This window comes from Pleurodeles waltl, chromosome 5 (assembly GCF_031143425.1).
Source record: "Pleurodeles waltl isolate 20211129_DDA chromosome 5, aPleWal1.hap1.20221129, whole genome shotgun sequence".
Taxonomy (NCBI): Eukaryota; Metazoa; Chordata; class Amphibia; order Caudata; family Salamandridae; genus Pleurodeles; species Pleurodeles waltl.
Window position 1 is genome coordinate 1,697,257,134 of NC_090444.1, and position 19,305 is coordinate 1,697,276,438.

Consider the following 19,305-nt stretch of genomic DNA (forward strand, 5'->3'; position numbering starts at 1 on the left):
CAACCAAAGGCTAGTCTCTGCGCCTCATCCCACGTGGTCTAGTGGCCATCACAATAAGTATTTTCCTTTCCTTCTCTGTTGCTCTTTCACTCTTGCAGTTTCTGCCTTTATCTTCCATCGCCCCTTGTTTTTCCCTAGTGCTTTGCCTCTGCCTGGAATAGAGGACGTAAGTGAACGTCTCTCTCTCTCCCTCTGTGTGTGAATGTATATATATATATATATACACATACATATATACACACACACATATATATATATATATATATATATATATACACACACACACACACACACATATATATATATATATATATATATATACATATACACAAACAAAGGGTCTGATGCAGTTCTCTGTGGCGCACTTGTTGCCGGTGCAGGAGGGAACCACCCTCAGAATATTTATCATGCAAAGAATTCACCGTACTCCACAAGGTCCTGTATATCACTTATTCCAAGCAGTCAGTAACCACTGGCAGTTACTGACTGCTTGGAATAAAAGTGATATACAGGACCCTGTGCAGTGTGGTTAATTCTTTGGTTGCACTAATATATATATACATATACATATACACATACATACATATACACACACACACACTTATGTGATTGGTAGTCTTTTGCAGCACCGCCAAGATTCCCAGGTCCATGCGTGATGTGCTGCTCCAGTCTGGGTTTTCTCTTTGAATTCTGGGACTTGTAGTCCTTTACTCCACCAGGTGCCTAGTTTTCAAACTTATGGTAAATTTTTCCTAGATAAGAAGCGAGTATGCTACTACGACTTACTTTTGTGATGTTCTAAACACTGAAATTGGGAAAAAAAAATGTGCATATGTTTTGTTAAAAAGACCCCTCACCCACCAACTTAGTTGGTGGCATGCTTCATCATTGGGGTCCCACTCGAGACACCTAGCATGTCACGGTTGTGCTTCGACGCCCGATTACAGCGGAGCAAGTTTTTTTAATTATACTACACATACTGGTTGGATTTGGCACGAGGATGAGTAATGGTTTAATAGATCAAATTTTATTAACAAGAGAGTTTCACAAAAATTAAGTGCACGGTTATTAGCTTTAACTAAAGACAAACAATGCCAACTGTGAACCTCAACAAAACATAAAACAATACAGAACAAGCAGCTTACTTTTACGTTCATCGTAGTTCCCAATAATTCTTTTGGGTGTGGTAACTTCTGAAACAGCTGGCCAGACACAACCCAGGCTTAGAAGGACACATAGGGCAGTACATACGAGTCTCCCTCCGGATACCTCTTCTGGCACAGACTCTACACTTCTTAGCGGGAAAGTATTTTTTGGGTGTGGGAGGAATGTGATCAGGAAAGTGCTGATCTTTCAATCTAGCCACATCCTCCACCACTGCTTCTCTAGCAACTCTTGCCTGTTCCACTAAAATAAGGCTCTCTATCACAGACTCCTGAAACTTAACAAATGTCATCTTTGACTCAGGGGAACAACTCTTGAACACAATAAAAGCATTAAACATTGCTAAATGAAAGAGATGTATACCCAACTTTTTATACCAAACGTAAGCCTTACGGACAGCAGTATAAGGTTCCAACCTCTGATCTACCCTATCTACATCACCCATGTGCTTATTGTAGTCTAAAATGCATGCAGGTGTGCACACTTCAGCAACCTGACCCTGAACAGTCACAGGGGAAGTACGCTCATCATGGATGGTAGTCAGCATGTAGACATCCCTCCTGTCTGCAAATTTCACAGCTAGCAACTCATTATTGCGCAAGGCACTGCACTGTTCCCTCTTAAGTTTTTTATATACAAGCTCCCTTGGATAGCCTTCCCGGTTAGAGCGGATTGTGCCGCAAGCAACAGTGTTCACTTTGAACAATTCCCTCAACAACTGCACTCCAGTGTAGAAGTTATCTAGGTACAAATGGTGACCTTTGTTAAACAGTTGTCTACCAAGTTCCCACACAATTTTCTCACCAACTTCAAAAGTGGATGGACAACCAGGGGGGTCAATGCTAGACTCCCTACCAGTATAGACACGGAAATTATAAACGTATCCTGTAGTACTCTCAGACAGCAAATACATCTTAATACCACAACGTGTCCTCTTGCTAGGAACGCAGTGCCTAAAAACCAAACGGCCCTTGAACATGAGCAAAGACTCGTCCACAGCTATTTCTTTCCCTGGAACATAGATCTCTGAAAACCGAGCTACAAAGTGATTAAGGATAGGCCGAATCTTAAAAAGACGGTCAGAATCAGGGTGATCTCGTGGCAACACTAAAGTATTATCAACAAAATGCAGCATCCGAAGAAGAAGCAAATACCGATTACGACTCATGGTTGCAGAGAATATAGCTGTTGTCATCAAGGGGCTAGTAGACCAATATGAAGACAGTGATGGCTTCCTTATCAGGCCCATCAAAAAAGTTAAACCCAAGAACTTCTTTAGCTCTTCCAGGTTTGTGGGAATCCACCGGGTAGCTCTAGAGTGTGGCCTAAGACTGGCACGGTTGTCCCTCAAATACTGTTCAGCATACAAATTAGTCTGCTCAACAATCTTTTCCAAAAATACATCGTCCATAAACAACTGAAAGAAACTGATAGGCAAAAAGTTTTCTGTCTTCACTCTACACCCTGGGAGACCAGTAAAGGCAGGCAAAGCCGGCTGCTCCATGTTTGGGGTAACCCAGAGTTCAGGTCTTCCAACAGGAAGCCTTGCAGCCCCAGGCTGCTGCACATCCGTGTCCTCCTCTAAAACAGGGACTTCATCCGCACTGAGAGTGGCTTCATCATCAGATGATTCCTCTCGGACAGAAAATTCACTGCCAGAATCTTGCACTTTCTCCTCTGCCTCAGATGCAGAGTCAGTCTCATAATCATGGCCAGAAGATGAATCAAAAGGCATACCAAGAACCTGCTGAGTGGTCATCCTGCGGCTAGCCATGATCCTTCCTAGTAAAAGTAACTTGACAAATGCGCCAATAACAACCAACACTGTGTAAAATAAGTACTAAATTAAGTGTGATTTTATCACAAAGACCTATTTACTCAAAAACGATACCACTCACTTGCCTGAAAAAGCTAGACTCGCCAGCAACTACTCTGCACAGACACAGCAAGCACAAACGATATCCCACTAGAAAAAAAAAACAAAGAAGAGAAAATTACACATAGAACACCATCAATATTATCATGCACAATTCTAAGGGCAATTTCACACACAATCCTGCATTTAGTACACCACTTACAAAAAACCCATTCATGCACAGCAGCAGTAATAATTTGGAGTAAGTAGTTTTTCTTACCAAACACACAACTACGCAAGCTGCAGGTCAACCACTGCCAAAATGACAAGGAGTCACAGCTTTGAACTAGAACAATAAGGAAAAATAAAACATTATAATCACAAATACTTCGCCAGACACCCTGCCACCAAACATTTAGAAATTGTACCTAGGGTCTAGTGGTTTTGGGGCAAATGTGTGTGAGATAAGGAGGCCTAGCTGCCACAAAAGCCTTCGGAAATGGCCAAAATGATTGCCCCCCACCCCAAAAGGAATCGACCCCTGCCCAAGAGACAACTGCCCTACACTTAAATGTACTTAAAGATAAATCGCTGGGGTTTAATGGGCATTCCGGCTGCTAGATTGGGTACCAGGAATACTGAAGAGACATTGAAGAAGGTAGGAAAAGAAAGATAAAGCCTTTTCACAACCCCTCCCTCTTTTGGACAAAACACCCACCTTTACTCCCGAAAGAAAAGCTTACTTTATTTTATCCCTAGCGCGGTAGAAGCAAATAGCCTCCGGCGTGTCTGGCGCCGTCTATAGATGTCAGCGCGCTGACGTCAAAGGGGGCGGATCCGTGCGCTGGGAGGGCGGGCCACAACGTAACTGTTACGTCCATGTCCCCTAGTATCAATGCAACCAATTCTCTGTGTATAATTACTGGAAAGGACACTAAAGTATACAACACCAACAATATATTATATTATGGTCCCCAGAAACCTAAACACTGTCAGATTTATGTATTATAATAATGGAGGCACCTCGTTCAAAGGTAGCGGCGCGCCGTAGGGTAGTCTTCCTTCTGTGTTTACGGCCGCTCGTGCACGTGTGTCTTCCGTGTTATTGACCGGTGCGTGCGTCGCCCCTGGAGCCGGAAGTGCCCCGGGACGGAGTCTGCGCTCTTGGCATCGGCCGCAAAAGTGTGAGATGTTCAAAAAGGGAGCGCGGAATTTCCGTGCGAGAAAAGCCGAGTCGAGCAGCGGCGGCAGCAGCAGCAGCAGCTCGGAGGACGAGCCGGGCGCACCGGCATCTTCAGCTGATGCGGAGAGGCAGGCGGCGAGCGGCAGGTCTGGGGCTCCCCGGGGCAGGGGGCTCTCCTGCAGCTCGAGGCCCCGCGCCCAGAATGACTGGCCAGGGAGGAGGCTGCAGCGCACAGAGCCCCCTCTCGAGGCCGAGCTCGGTGCTTCGGGCGGGAAGAGTCCTCGGGTGACTGGTCGGGACTCTGAGCCTGTGGAGCAGAGGAAGAGTCTGCTGAGCTTTGGAGCGCAGACGGAAGGTATCCGCCTCTCCTTGCAGAGAAAGCTTTGGTTGAATGAATTCTTGTGGCTGTGCCTCTAACCATTGACACTTAAGTGGCGCTGTGTTCTGACCAATAGGGAGACCTCCTTTGAGTCTCTACTGCAGAGCTGTCAAAATTCTCCGATATCTTATATGAACGAGCTCTGGTATTGAGAGCTCTGGCTCTGATGCTTTAGCAGGTCTGTAAGCTTCAGAATCCAAAGATAAGTCCCAGGCTGGATGAGCTACTAGTGCATTGACGAGGGAATGATGAGACTTGTGCTCGTGGTAGGAATATTTCCACCTGGTCAACGAGAATACCAGAGCTGTGGAGGGTGATCAGTTTCAGAATCATCCTGTTCTTAGAAATGCAACACAAGCGTCTTTTTGCTACCCGCTGCTTCTCATAGAGCTACAGAAATGGTTTTAATTTGCATTTTTATACTATTGCCTGAAGGCATGTCACAGTGTGCTCATTGCGTGTCAATTGGGATAAGAGTTGTTGTCACACCAGATGAGGTTTCAAAGTACTGATCACTTATTGCTTTACTTCGTCCACTTGTTTCACGGCCTAAATCCAGGCAGTTGGAGCTCGGGTCACCAAATTTCACAGCCATACCAGGCTTGATGAGTGACATTTAAGGCCAGATGACTTGTGCGGCCTGCAGAACTTGCTGACCATGGGCTTAATTTCGTATGGAAAAAAGTAAAGAATTAATTAATCATGCATAAACAATGCTTTATTTGGTATAGCACAACAAACCAGCATCAGGCATGCAAGCTGTCTACTTTGATCCAGGAAATCATAAGTCAAGTCCTAAATAATAACTGAGTGAGCAATTGCTGTCCTGTAACGGGTCAGTACTGAAGCTGTGTCTAGGTGCCCATGTGGGGTTTTTGGCACATTATAATAAGGCCCCTAGTTTTCCTTTTTGATTGATTTTTAGAGATATGACGATAAACAATGTGTTTCATGACTGTATGCATTTTTTGAAGCAGAAAAATACTGAAAATTGTGCATTCTTGGCGGGACTTTCCATGCTGTCTTTCGATATGTCCAGACCAACTGCTGAGCATATAGCATGGGGATTAAAAAAAATACACAGGATGAGATGTCCTTAAATATAGACATAAGTTGAGATATATTTGTATGTAATGTTTATATTTTCCTGTCAGCGTTGTATCTTTTATATTTGGCTCCTTCTTTTGCTAAAACGTGACACAGATCAAAGTATGCGCGAATGTTTATCAATTAAATAAATGTGGAAATATACCACCTTTCGTCTCCATTTATTCTAAAAACATAATAAATATGGACAAAAGCAGGCAGAAGTGTTACAAAATTGCCATAAAACTGAGAGTCCTAATTGTAAACAATTATTTGACTTGAAGGAAAATAAAGCTGGCTTTAACAGATTATGCGTCCCTATCTATACTAGTGCCCTTTATGTATGAATCTCATCAAAGTAATGTCATTGATGTAGCATGTGAAATGTATATATTTTGAAACCTACCAAGTTACATGTTGGTTGTCAGAACCACTCTCCAACTTCCTGGCGCACTTTACTTAGACCCGTAGGTTCAAACAATTCAGTGAGTTTCACAGAATCAAATCTTAATGAATAATCCCCAAAATATTTTTTCAATAGTTCTTTTTATTATTAGTCATCCGTTCCTTTAACTCTTCGCTGTGTGGATTTACAAATGTATTATTGCATCAGTGCGCAATCGCTAACTGGACCTAATGCATTTCGGGTCAATAAACCCTTCATCAGGGGATTTTTGTAACACGTAGAGTTAGTTCGCCATGTAATTGTCAGATGTGTTCTCCCGTACGCTCTTTCCCTAATGGTGACCATTAGGGACCTTAGTGGGTTCTTCTATTATCCTTTTATTAGATCTCTGGAGCGATCTGTTGATTGCGTGAGCACTATACAAAACAGCAAATGTATTTGTGTGTGTGTGTGTGTGTGAAAAGAACATTTGAAAGTTAGTTTGCCTATCATGAAGTTACATGTCTTTTCTATGCATTAAGGGCTAGTTTAGCTTTCAGTATTACATTTTTTAAATTAAAACAAAAAAGTTACTACTCCTACACCTCAACCAGCCTTCCAATACAGACACTCTGATAGTTATCTATTGTAACCAACTTTAAATATACCACTGTGCCAGTGTGAGGAGGAATGCATGGAGGTAACTGTATGTTTGTAGTATTGCACCACTTGGGGAAATCAACCTTTTAACCCACAAGATCAGTCTTAGACTGCAGACCAGCAACGAAAGAGGAAATCAAGGTGGTGCTAGCTAACTCGGTATGTTGGTAGCTTTGTACCATTTGGGGAATTTTTTTTTTTTTTAACTCACAAGCAGAAACTGAAGGGGAAGGGGATAAACCTCCCCATTGCATCCCCATCGGCTAAGGAACATCTTTAAAATGCCTGACACTGCACAGGTACAAAATTAAGACAATGATTGTGGTTCAGCAGCTTCAAGGTCCCGATAACCCTGTCTGGTCTTTTTATCATACATCGAGGAAAACATTTGTGATGTCTGCCTGTGAAAAAACATAATAGTTATCTTTGTAGTAGATCTCAATTTCTCTGGGTGCCTGAGGGATGCCACAATAAGCAAGTAGACCCAACCCGTGTTTTTTTTTTTGTTTTTTTGTTTTTTTTTGTTTTGTAACACATGAATCTTTCTGCGCTTAGTGGCATTGCTGTAATCGAAAGGTAATGAGGGTTTGATCTTTATTGAGGATCCAGACCTCCTTTTATTGGCCTTGCACAGAACCCCTTCTCGTTATAATGGGTTACTCATCATAGTCATCTCAGTGCCTTCAAACTCCTTATTTTTATTGGAAGCTCTGGTGAGGATCCTGTAAATCTTAAGGACCTTTTAGAGATGCAAGGGTTGTGTCCTTCAAAATTGTTTTTCTTTAGGAAACTCTGGATAAAGGCCAGGAGATATCCTTCTGATTGGAAGCTGCTAGCCACTCTCAGCAAGCCAATATTATCAGTCCTCATGGTGCCCCCCATGAAATCCTTCTGGATTGCCATATGATTCCTCAGCGATACCTCTTTGTTCTCCAATTCATTCTGATCCTTTTTAGCCATTCCCAGTCCATGCACTGAGGACCCCTCCCAGGCAATTTGCACTGTCATCCCTTGTAGTCCTCCTTCAGTTTTCAGAAATCTCCCTTACCACAATTGGCACTGCTGGTGTAATTTACTATTTGGACGTCGTGTTCTGCAGATCTCTAACTACAGTCGAAAGCAGAGATTCAGCAACACAAAAGGATGATGGACGGAGTGCTTAACAGTGCAAACACTCACCCCCAGTCAAAGATCTGGGTTTAATCCATCGTTCTTTTGCTCACCAGGCCACCCCAGTTTGGACCCAACCATATCCAAATCAGTCTTGACCCTGTTCCTCATGGGAACAGTCCAGCCCGAACTGCCAAGCCAGGTCCTCCCTGGACCGGAAACAAGCATCCTGGGACCGGTTTCAGGGTTTCACCCTTCATCAGCCAGGCTAGCTTGAATCCAGTGGCACAGTGAGCAAGGGACCCACGTCTGGGCATACCCTTCCCAGTTAGGGCAACTTTAGCAACACAAAAAGATGATGGATGGAGTGCTGAATTGTGCAAACACTCACCCCCAGTCAAAGATCTGGGTTTAATCCATCGTTCTTTTGCTCACCAGGCCACCCCAGTTTGGACCCAACTATATGCCAATCAGTCTTGACCCTGTTCCTCATGGGAACAGTCCAACCCGAACTGCCAAGCCAGGTCCGCCCTGGACCGGAAACAAGCAGAGATTCATCATCTGAACACCTTGCCCCCTGACCTCCAGCGTTTGTGCTTCCTGCACTGTCATCTATTTCAGTCTGCGGTTGCATTCTGGAAGCAGAACAACTCTTTCAGTTTTCCTTTTTTTTTTTTCTGTTTCCCATTGTCTAACATGGGGAGTATTCTTATGTGAGTGATTGATTGTACAACCTCAGAATATTGACATTTAATATTTTGTGCCTATGGTGAAAAAAATTAAGGCAGGCAGTCAACCAGTCTGTTGTGAACAGGCCTCAATGGTCCTCTGTCTGTTCACTCCACTGATGCCTTCTTCCTTTCACTGTTCCACACTATACTCCCACTCTGTTGACCAGACATTGCAATGCCTGCTTTGTTAACCAATCTCTGTTTGTGCTTCAATCTCCCACTCCAGCAATCGATCATTCATCCACTGTTTTCAAGGTAGCTGTACGCTCCTTTCAAGCCGCTGCTTAGACTGGTGTCATTATAATCCTCAGTTGTGCCAGGAGGAGCTTCCTCCGTCACCTTCATCTCCACCTCAGAAGCTTAGTCTTGGGCACCAGCAGATGAGCCCCCAGCCATGAGGCACACTCCCGCCCCACCTCTTGTCGTTCATTTGCCAAACCGGGCTGTAGAAGATAGGGCTACAGAGGGGATCCAAGAGACCGTGTCTGCAGATGATCACTAGAGCCCAGCACACCCCACTACCCTGATAGTTCAACTTATAAGTGATCATTTTTAAACAAATGAAAATGTTCTTCATTGGTATATTTACAAAGGTCTCTTCGTATCATAAACGTTATGTTTTGAGCCCGTTTGTTTAAAGTGATAATGCTAATGTTCCGACAAGTGTAAGAGATGGGTTTCAATTGCAGCTGTAGATACATCCCCCTTTTAAGGCTTTTGATGTGTAAATGCTTGCTGTTTCAAGAAAGCAGGCGGCAACCGGCAATAAGAAGCATAGCCAAAAAGCGAAAGGACTTCCCTTTTAGTCCCTGAATTTTTTTTTTTTCTCTTTGCCTTACAATACTGAGGTAAGATGTTGTTTTCCCTCTAAGGCTCCAATAGGTCAGAACAGATATAACAAACCACAAACATGAATTATTATACTCGCGCATATGCTCTACATGCCTTTTATGGTTTCTGGTGGTATCACAATGTGTAATATCAGCTGCTGCCAAAGTCGTCTCTGTGCTAATTACTCCTCATGGGTTCTGCTGAGATTTTGTACGTAGAATGACATGGCCAAGACTTGGGTTTGTTGTAGTGACCTCACGCCCTGGCACGCTACTCCGGAACCCAAGAGTTAATAGTGGATTAGTATAGGGAAATAGGAGTAGAGTTTTAGTATTATTGAGTTAATTTGAGCAGAGGGTATGTGAGTTTGTTAGTTGGAATGACTAGAGTAATGGAGGGGTAGAGGAGGGAAGAATCCAGAAGAGTTAATTGGGAGTTTATAGTAATAGGATGAGGCTTGGGATGAGTAAAGGAGAGATGGAGGAGAGAAGAGTCTGTGGAAAGGGTTTAGGGAGATCATAGTAGCAGGATGGGTTTTGAATGAGTCAAAGGTGAGATAAATGAGGGAGAATTTAGTAGGATTGTTTGGGAGATCATGGTAGTAAACCGGTTTAGGTGAGCTAGATGTGGAAGAGGAGGGAAGAGCTTAGACAGGGTTATTTTGGAGAGGAAAGTAGTAGAATGGGTTTGGGAGGAGTCTGAGTGGGAATGGAGGATGGATTGACAGAGACATGACATGGTGATGGGTAGACAAAGTAAAGCTTACAAGAGAGTACGTTTCTGTTATTTTTTTTTATTTCATTTATATATATATATATATATATATATATATATGTGTGTGTATATACACCACACACATTTTGTATTCATTATTTTTATTTTATTTATTCATTATTATGTTTTTACTTGAATTTACTTATTTATAATTAGAATTTTATTTATAGGTTTTATTTTTATTAAATTGTATCTCTAGTACAGTAGGACTAGAGTAATAAATGGGTATGTAAATACATAGTAAGGGAATGTATGTTCAAGGAATATAATAATGGGTGTAATGATATGAGAAGAAAAGTAGTATTGTATATACACAGACTTTCAAGATTTGTGATACTTGAAGTTAAATAAATATTAGAAAAGTACACTTAATTATTGAGCCTCAATTTTTGAATGGGGAAATGCTTATGATAATAAAACATTTGATCAGTGTGATATAAAAACGAGAGCATGGATTCATAAGTATTTAATATAACATCTTATCTAGGAGCTGTGCAATTACCTCTGAACATGCTAAGCATAGAATAACATACACATATATGTATATACATACACACATATACATATATATATTTAACTGTGAGTAAATATATATTTATTTAAAACCGGTTTAAAGAGTATGTGTGTAATTTATCGTTATAACATAGCGATACATATTTCCTAAAGAACTATACATTTCTAAAATATACACCTAATCGGATTAAAAATATTTATCAACACAGGCATATGCAGCCCATTGCTGTTTTAATATGGTGGTTATAAAGGAAAGAGCCAACTCTTGAGTAGTCTTCTGAAGACAAGCTAGTTATCCGTGGATCTTATATTTGGAGTTAATGAATTCCATAGTGTGGCTGCTTGAATTTTCTTGTATGGTGGTGTTCTAAGGTGGGGTGCCAATCTTGAGCATAGTTTTCTTTGTTGAATGTATTTGGTTATTTTATTTCTGATAAACGGTCCTGTTCCATGTATAGCTTTGTGGGTGATACAGAGCAGCTTGAAGGTCGATCTTCTAGCAACGGGTAACCAGTGTAGTGCTCTCAAGTCAGGGGAGATGTGGGCTTGTGGCTTTACATGTAGTAGTAGCCGGGCAGCGGAGTTCTGAATACATTTGCCGTTTTTTCATAATAAATAGAGATGATCCATGGTAGAGGCTATTGGCATAATCCAGTTTGGATAGTACAAGGGACTTAACTGTGTGCCATGTGTGTAAATGGTGGGAACACTGGCACCATTTTTGGGAAAGAACATTGGTGCTAGGGCATGGTTAGCAGAATTCCAGCACGGTCTCAATCAAGTCAGCTTCAATCTCGGGCAAAAAATGGGGGGATAACCATGCCAAAAAGGGCACGTTCCTACACTTGGTCTTCTCGGGTGTGCTGCCACTGCTGCCAGATACTATTTGTGAACACCCTTGTGCAGCCTTTACCCTAAAAACTAGCACTCTGAAATGGTAGTGTAGTTTGTCCACAACTAATCTGAGGTGGTACTTGGACCTGAGATTCAATCATATGTGTATAGGTAGTCGTCTTTTAGATCTAGGGAGGCAGTATCATCTTCCCATCCTAGGAGCGAGATCAATTCTTGCAGCATTGTCATTTTAAAGTATATATTGCTTTCATATAAATTTGTTTACATACCTGAGGTCTACAATTAGTCTAAATGTCCTGATGGTTCTCGTTCTAAGGGGAACATAAGTGTAAGGAAATGCCTCCTTGGCATGGTTACCCCCTGACTTTTTGCCTTTGCTGATGCTATGTTTTGAATTGAAAGTGTGCAGAGGCCTGCTAACCAGGCCCCAGCACCAGTGTTCTTTCCCTAACCTGTACTTTTGATTCCACAATTGGCACACCCTGGCATCCAGGTAAGTCCCTTGTAACTGGTACCCCTGGTACCAAGGGCCCTGATGCCAGGGAAGGTCTCTAAGGGCTGCAGCATATCTTATGACACCCTGGGGACCCCTCACTCAGCACAGACGCACTGCTTGCCAGCTTGTGTGTGCTGGTGAGAACAAAACGAGTAAGTCGACATGGTACTACTCCCCTCAGGGTGCCATGCCAACCTCACACTGCCTATGCAGTATAGGTAAGTCACCCCTCTAGTAGGCCTTACAGCCCTAAGGCAAGGTGCACTATACCATAGGTGAGGGCACCAGTGCATGAGTACTGTGCCCCTACAGTGTCTAAGCCAAACCTTAGACATTGTAAGTGCAGGGTAGCCATAAGAGTATATGGTCTGGGAGTCTGTCAAACACGGACTCCACAGCACCATAATGGCTACACTAAAAACTGGGAAGTTTGGTATCAAACTTCTCAGCACAATAAATGCACACTGATGCCAGTGTACATTTTATTGTAAAATACACCCCAGAGGGCAGCTTAGAGGTGCCCCCTGAAACCTTAACCGACTATCTGTGTAGGCTGACTGGTTCCAGCAGCCTGCCACAACCGAGACATGTTGCTGGCCCCATGGGGAGAGTGCCTTTGTCACTCTGAGGCCAGTAACAAAGCCTGCACTGGGTGGAGATGCTAACACCTCCCCCAGGCAGGAGCTGTAACACCTGGCGGTGAGCCTCAAAGGCTCACCCCTTTGTTCCAGCACCGCAGGACACTCCAGCTAGTGGAGTTGCCCGCCCCCTCCGGCCACGGCCCCCACTTTTGGCGGCAAGGCCGGAGGAAATAATGAGAATAACAAGGAGGAGTCACTGGCCAGTCAGGACAGCCCCTAAGGTGTCCTGAGCTGAGGTGACTCTGACTTTTAGAAATCCTCCATCTTGTAGAAGGAGGATTCCCCCAATAGGGATAGGAATGTGACCCCCTCCCCTTGGGAGGAGGCACAAAGAGGGTGTACCCACCCTCGGGGCTAGTAGCCATTGGCTACTAACCCCCCAGACCTAAACACGCCCTTAAATTTAGTATTTAAGGGCTCCCCTGAACCTAAGAATTGAGATTCCTGAAACTACAAGAAGAAGAAGCCTGCTGAGCTGAAAAACCCCTGCAGAGGAAGAACAGAAGACACCAACTGCTTTGGCCCCAGTCCTACCGGCCTGTCTTCTGCCTTCCAAAGAAACCTGCTCCAGTGACTCTTTCCAAAGGACCAGCGACCTCTGAATCCTCAGAGGACTGCCCTGCTTCAAGAAAGACCAGAAACTCCTGAGGACAGCGGCCCTGCTCCAAAAAGACTGCAACTTTGTTTCAAAGGAGCAGATTTAAAGACCCCTGCAACTCCCCGCAAGAAGCGTGAGACTTGCAACACTGCACCCGGCGACCCCGACTCGACTGGTGGAGAACCAACACCTCAGGGAGGACCCTCCGGCGACTCCAAGACCGTGAGTAACCAAAGTTGTCCCCCCTGACCCCCCACAGCGACGCCTGCAAAGGGAATCCCCAGGCTCCCCCTGACCGCGACTGCCTGACTCTGAAATCCCGACAGCTGGAAAAGACCCTGCACCCGCAGCCCCCAGCACCTGAAGGAACGGAACTTCAGTGCAGGAGTGACCCCCAGGAGGCCCTCTCCCTTGCCCAGGTGGTGGCTACCCCGAGGAGACCCCCCCTTGCCTGCCTGCACCGCTGAAGAGATCCCTTGGTCTCTCATTGAAAACCCGACGCATGTTTGCACACTGCACCCGGCCGCCCCCGCGCTGCTGAGGGTGTACTTTTTGTGCTGACTTGTGTCCCCCCCGGTGCCCTACAAAACCCCCCTGGTCTGCCCTCCGAAGACGCGGGTACTTACCTGCTGGCAGACTGGAACCGGGGCACCCCCTTCTCTCCATTGAAGCCTATGTGTTTTGGGCACCTCTTTGACCTCTGCACCTGACCGGCCCTGAGCTGCTGGTGTGGTAACTTTGGGGTTGCTCTGAACCCCCAACGGTGGGCTACCTTGGACCCAAACTTGAGACTTATAAGTGATTTACTTACCTGACAAAACTAACAAAAACTTACCTACCCCAGGAACTGTGAAAATTGCACTAAGTGTCCACTTTTAAAACAGCTATTTGTGTTTTATATGAAAAGTATATATGCTACTGTAATTATTCAAAGTTCCTAAAGTACTTACTTGCAATACCTTTCAAATGAGATATTACATTTAGAATTTGAACCTGTGGTTCTTAAAATAAACTAAGAAAATATATTTTTCTATAACAAAAACTATTGGCTGGATTTGTCTCTGAGTGTGTGTGTTCCTCATTTATTGCCTGTGTGTATGTACAACAAATGCTTAACACTACTCCTTTGATAAGCCTACTGCTCGACCACACTACCACAAAATAGAGCATTAGTATTATCTCTTTTTGCCACTATCTTACCTCTAAGGGGAACCCTTGGACTCTGTGCATACTATTCCTTACTTTGAAATAGTGCATACAGAGCCAACTTCCTACAATAAGGCATTGGCCTGGCGAGTTCTATGTATTCACTGTCTTCTTATTTATAAGAACCAATTGTCTGAGGTGACTGACCTCCATTCGCGAAGGAATTCTCCTATTCTTGACCCCACTGGTGGTATGTGGCTGGGTTGTAGGTAAGCAGAGGTACTTGGTTGTGCCCTGATCCGCCCTCCTCGCCCAGCCCCCGTTTGTAGCCTGCCCTCAACCTATGAACTTTAAACAAAAAGGCTGTCTCACCTGGTGTTACCACAGCTATTGAGCAGGCTGGTGTGCAGCTTGCTGGTTGAAGCCCTGTTGCTAGTGGTGGGCTGGTAAGACCCTAGCCCTGCCTGCTGGTCTTCTCATGAAGGTTCCTCCTGTCCTGAAGGGCCCTCGATCTGTAAGAAGTGTTTCGTGTCCGTTCCAATGAGACCTTCCCTTGTGAACGGCATGTTTATGACCGATACCTGTGCCTCAGCCTTGAAACTAGAGACTGAGCACTGTGTACCTCCTCTGAGGGTGGGGTCCATGCACATCTGCCTGCTGGCAGTATCCACTGTGTCCAAAGCGGATTTGAGGTAGAAGTTGGCTATGTTCTTACCCTTTTGGATCACTGCCTTCACCCTCTTTTTGAACTCTTCTGGAAGGTTCTACATGAGTCCTTCCATTTATGCCTATTGTTGGTGATAGTACCTCTTGAGGGCATTGTAGCTCACAATCCTCCACTGTATTGCCGCTTTTTTTGCCATCTTTCTACCCATCAGGTTCTGTCTTTCGCTCTCTTTCGGCATTTTCACTCTTTCTGACAGTCACCACTTTGATGGAGTCTCTTGGTATGTTGCCCATGATGCATTAGCAGTCCTGATTGGAGTGCTTGTATTTATTTATTTTCCACTTGAGAGGTGACCGCACTATCTGTGGCAGGTCCCTTGAAGGCTTCCTTATTCTGACCTAGTATGGTAGGAAGCATGGGTAGGTACAGATTCGCCTTCTGTGATGGCACACAAGTTTCCAGAAGGAAGCATGATTTCTCCCTGTGTTCCTCGAGCTGGACTCCAAAAATATCTGCTGCCCTGTTGATCAGTCCATTATACATGGACAGGTCGCCTGAGATAAAATTCTCGAGGGGTAGTTGTTGACACCATCCTCTGGTTATTCAGCATCAAGATACTCCCATTAATCATTGAACTGGTCCCATCTCTTTACCCTGATGGACTCATCCTCCTCATAGTTGAAGTCTTCCTGCTCCTCTTTGTGCGGCTCCGGCATTGAGGTTGCTTCAATTTCTGGTATGGCGCTGTCCACTTCTCACAGCTTTGAGGGTTTTGTGGGTATCTAGAATGCTTTCAGGGAGATGTATAACTACTTCTTGCACAGCAGGAAGACTGCCATTTCAGCCTCAAGACTGTTGTTTCTTTACTGAAGCGACTGCTTGCAATGGTCATCAAGGAGGTCTTCCTTTTCAGGGCCTTGGGCTCTTTGTCCCTTGCTGCCCCTACATGGTGCCTACCGGCATCGAGGGGAGGCTCAAGGGCTTGCCACAATCAGTTCTTCGGTTGAGACATGTGCAAGACTGTGCAGATGTTCGGTTGTCGAGTGTTTCGATGCTGAGGTGGCCTTTATGGTTTTGGGGTCGTTAGTTACCTTGTACCGCTTGGCCTTTTCTGCATCTCTCATCTTCACAGCTTCTGCCCTTTAATGCTTCTTTCTTTGGCATCAGACTCTTCCCCCTTGTATTGGCCTTCTTGATGTTTTCGTCGTCATTTGAGAGGGTCAGGTCCTTCACGGACTCCTGTGGTTTGTTGCTTCAACCTTGCATTGAGGGTCTTCAGTACAAATTGGGTGTATGCTTTGCGGGTTTCAGTATTGTGATCTGTCAGCAGGCACAGGTTGCAGACCTCCTGTGGATCCTTCTGCGCAAACTTGTGGTGGAAGTTAGGGCAGTTAAAAGGAATGTTCTCCATATCCCTTAGCTGCTTCTTCTCTGCATGCTCTGGCCACGTGGTGTACACAGACAGGGTCCCCAGTAAAGATATGTTAAAAAAAATCTTTAACCAATATAATAAAAGTGACATTAAACATTCAAAAAGAAAAACATGTTTCATAAAGAAAGAAGTGTACCAAATTACTAGCAATCCTGTGCATAATCAATTATTGCCAATTTCATACCTTGAAATGTAGTTTTCTTTCAGTGAGAATGATGCCCTCGATCAGCATTCTGACTGCTTTGTGAAATAGATAGTCATCTTCTATGTCTCCGAGGGGACCTAGTACGGAGAGGGTACCAGGAACGGCATTTGGAACAACTTCTTGTTCGGTTTTCCTGGGCTCCTTGAATGTAATCAGTAAACGTTTGGCTTTGAAGGTGGCCTCCTTATATGCTTAGGGCTGTTATCTTGTGTTAATGAAATGCATCTTCTAGTACTGTATCTCTCTTGACTGTGATCATCACGCAGTGGGTATTCTCTAAGATGTTCCAAGTTGATGCCCTTCTAACCAGGGCAATATGATGTTAACAGCAGAGGTAACCACAAAGCCATATTGCTCCTTCTGTATTGCGGCCAGATATGTACCTAGTTTTTAAGGGCATTAGAACAAAAGTATCCAGTCACAATTCTTTCAGTTCCTGTTCCAGAAAGACGTTTGCAGTCTAGATCATCTTTAGGGGTGTTCCATAGTTGTTTTGCTCACAAACCGGGATCAAAGGGAGGTGTTTTAAGACCTAATGTGAATTTCTCCCTAAAATACTTAAAACACAACACAGTGACGTGCACAGTCTTATAACCAATCACCTCAGAGTGTTACTGATCAAATTGTCTGTCTAATGAAGAAAATCCCTATATTTAGGATGGAAACCCTCACCTACCCTAAGTGGCATGCTTTATCACAGGGTTATTCCTCCCTTCACTCACCAAAGATAAGTGGTGTGCCCACCCACACCAATTGTGTACAAAGGTTTCCACACTCCAAGGTGAAACATCAAGTGCCCCGCCCCTGTTCAGGCAGTTATAGCCCACACCAATTACTTTTGATGTGACTTCTTTTTCTACATCACCCATCCTCAGATCCTGACCTCTAACAGAAATGTCTGTAGAAGTTTTGAATTTTCACTTGTCTTGTCATCAATAAATTAGTAGAGTCCCAAGAAGCCAGATAGCATGTCACCCACAGCGACTGAAAAGAGCAAGCCGGTAGAGACATTTATGTGCACTATTTTTAATATCCCCCTTTTTTGAGAGATGCCATTCTCTGCTGTAGATTTGGAATTTGTCTTAATAGAGAACTGGCAATTCCCATACCACAGCTGTGTGTTCCCACATTGTAGTTGGTTTGGATTTATTATTGAGTGTTATCTACTAATTTTTTTGATCTTGAACCCTGTTTTATGAGACCCTTCAATGTCTGAATTTTATTTGGGGTTATTTCCGTCTGGGACACCCACTTTCCTTCCTGTATTGTCATCTATATCTTGCACCCAGTCTTGATGATATCTGGCGTTGAGAATGGGAATTTGCATGATAAAATTCAACATTACTCCTCTTTTCAACTCCCTAAATTGGGGAGTGGTAAGGCCAACTGGGGCCCAAGATTGTGGTGCCTTCTTGGGCCTCCTGAGCGTGGCCTTATTTTGCTGTCCACGTACCACCCCTGGGATGAGCCTGGTCACCAAGACTGTGAAATAGTAGCTTAGGGGTTCCCTAGGGCTCATCATGGGTACGTCTGAGGTGTATTGTCAGTGAGCACAAAGGCTGTGCCTCCTCTCCTAGGAGGCATCAGCGCTGTGGTGTACCATTGTACCTGCTAAGGGGCATGAAGGAGACTATGAGCTGCGTTGCTACAGACTGAGAGCCCGGGTGATTTGGGGCCAGTATCCCAACATCCTGGGTACTGCAGGAGTTGGTGCAGAACTTCTGTGCCTTTGCAACCAAGTGCAAAGAGTCCTTTTCTGCCTAGAGGCTTTTTTTTGTAAAGCATTTTATTGATTTTTCAAAACATATAATATACAATTAATAAAACTTACTTTTTCTTCCACCCCTCTCCCGTCCCACCCACCAAGGTCGCTGGCAATCCAAGTATTTATGGTTTTTAGATCTAAGGTAGTAGACTATGTAATACTGTTGGACTCCAAACTGGAATGCGCGGATAACTTCTACAGAATGCCCCTGTGGAGCATTTGGGTGTCCCTCGACAGATTTCAAAGGATTTTCTGTAGGATGAACTGTGTAGCATATGAAGTGACCTGCTGGGCTTGGAACTGAGCAGGGCACAGCAAGTGGTGGTGGCTGTGACTAGTCTACCCCAGAGATCCAGAAGGAATAATGCAACTGTAGGAGGTACACTGCTGTTCACCTTGCATAGTGTTGATTGGAGAGGACAGATACTGGAGACTGCTGAAAAAGTGCCCTAAAATGTTTTTTTTAGTTTTTGTTGTTGTTGTTGTTGTTGTTTCCTGACCTGAACTCTGAAACGCTTACCAGGGAGTGTTCTCTAATGGAAATAAATCACAAACTGGCAACAAGCATTATCATGGCATCAGTTGACTTCCCTGTGAGACTAAAGGGACTATGAGAAGTGATTTGTATTCTCGCAGGTGGGGTCAGCCAGGAAATTCATGGAGGGTGTGGCAGCTGAGCTCTCTACTTGATGTGTTGGACTGCACTGTTTTCATTTTGCAAAAAAGAAGGTGGGACAGGGTGAGCTTAATTATTGTTGGACCGGCGTCCTACTTCGGTGGGAAATAGTCTAGTTCTCTGGAATGTTTACTTTGTTAGTAACGTTGTATC

General features: G+C 44.2%; 2 protein-coding genes across 8 annotated transcripts in view; one reads left to right on the forward strand and one right to left on the reverse strand.

Moving 5' to 3' along the window:
* LOC138296685 (piggyBac transposable element-derived protein 4-like) overlaps positions 1–4,153 on the reverse strand; it is a 43,649-nt gene extending 39,496 nt beyond the window's left edge. For 4 of the 5 annotated variants that reach the window (XR_011203882.1, XR_011203883.1, XM_069236044.1 and 1 more), the window contains exons 1-3: positions 3,763–3,975; positions 3,300–3,365; positions 1,146–3,130 (exon numbers count right to left, since the gene is read on the reverse strand). Coding sequence is in view for 3 of the 5 variants with exons in the window: in XM_069236044.1 (XP_069092145.1) it covers positions 1,154–2,938 (1,785 nt within the window). In the remaining 2 variants the exon portion in view is untranslated. Of the gene's footprint in view, positions 1–1,145; positions 3,131–3,299; positions 3,366–3,762; positions 3,976–4,042 lie in introns of those variants that run through there. The other variant, XM_069236045.1, reaches the window with a different exon arrangement.
* A 55-nt stretch (positions 4,154–4,208) lies between these two features.
* Positions 4,209–19,305, forward strand: part of GCFC2 (GC-rich sequence DNA-binding factor 2) — a 236,024-nt gene continuing 220,927 nt past the window's right edge. For all 3 annotated transcript variants that reach the window (XM_069236040.1, XM_069236043.1, XM_069236041.1), the window contains exon 1: positions 4,209–4,557. In XM_069236040.1, the coding sequence (XP_069092141.1) occupies positions 4,209–4,557 (349 nt within the window). The remainder of the gene's footprint in view (positions 4,558–19,305) is intronic.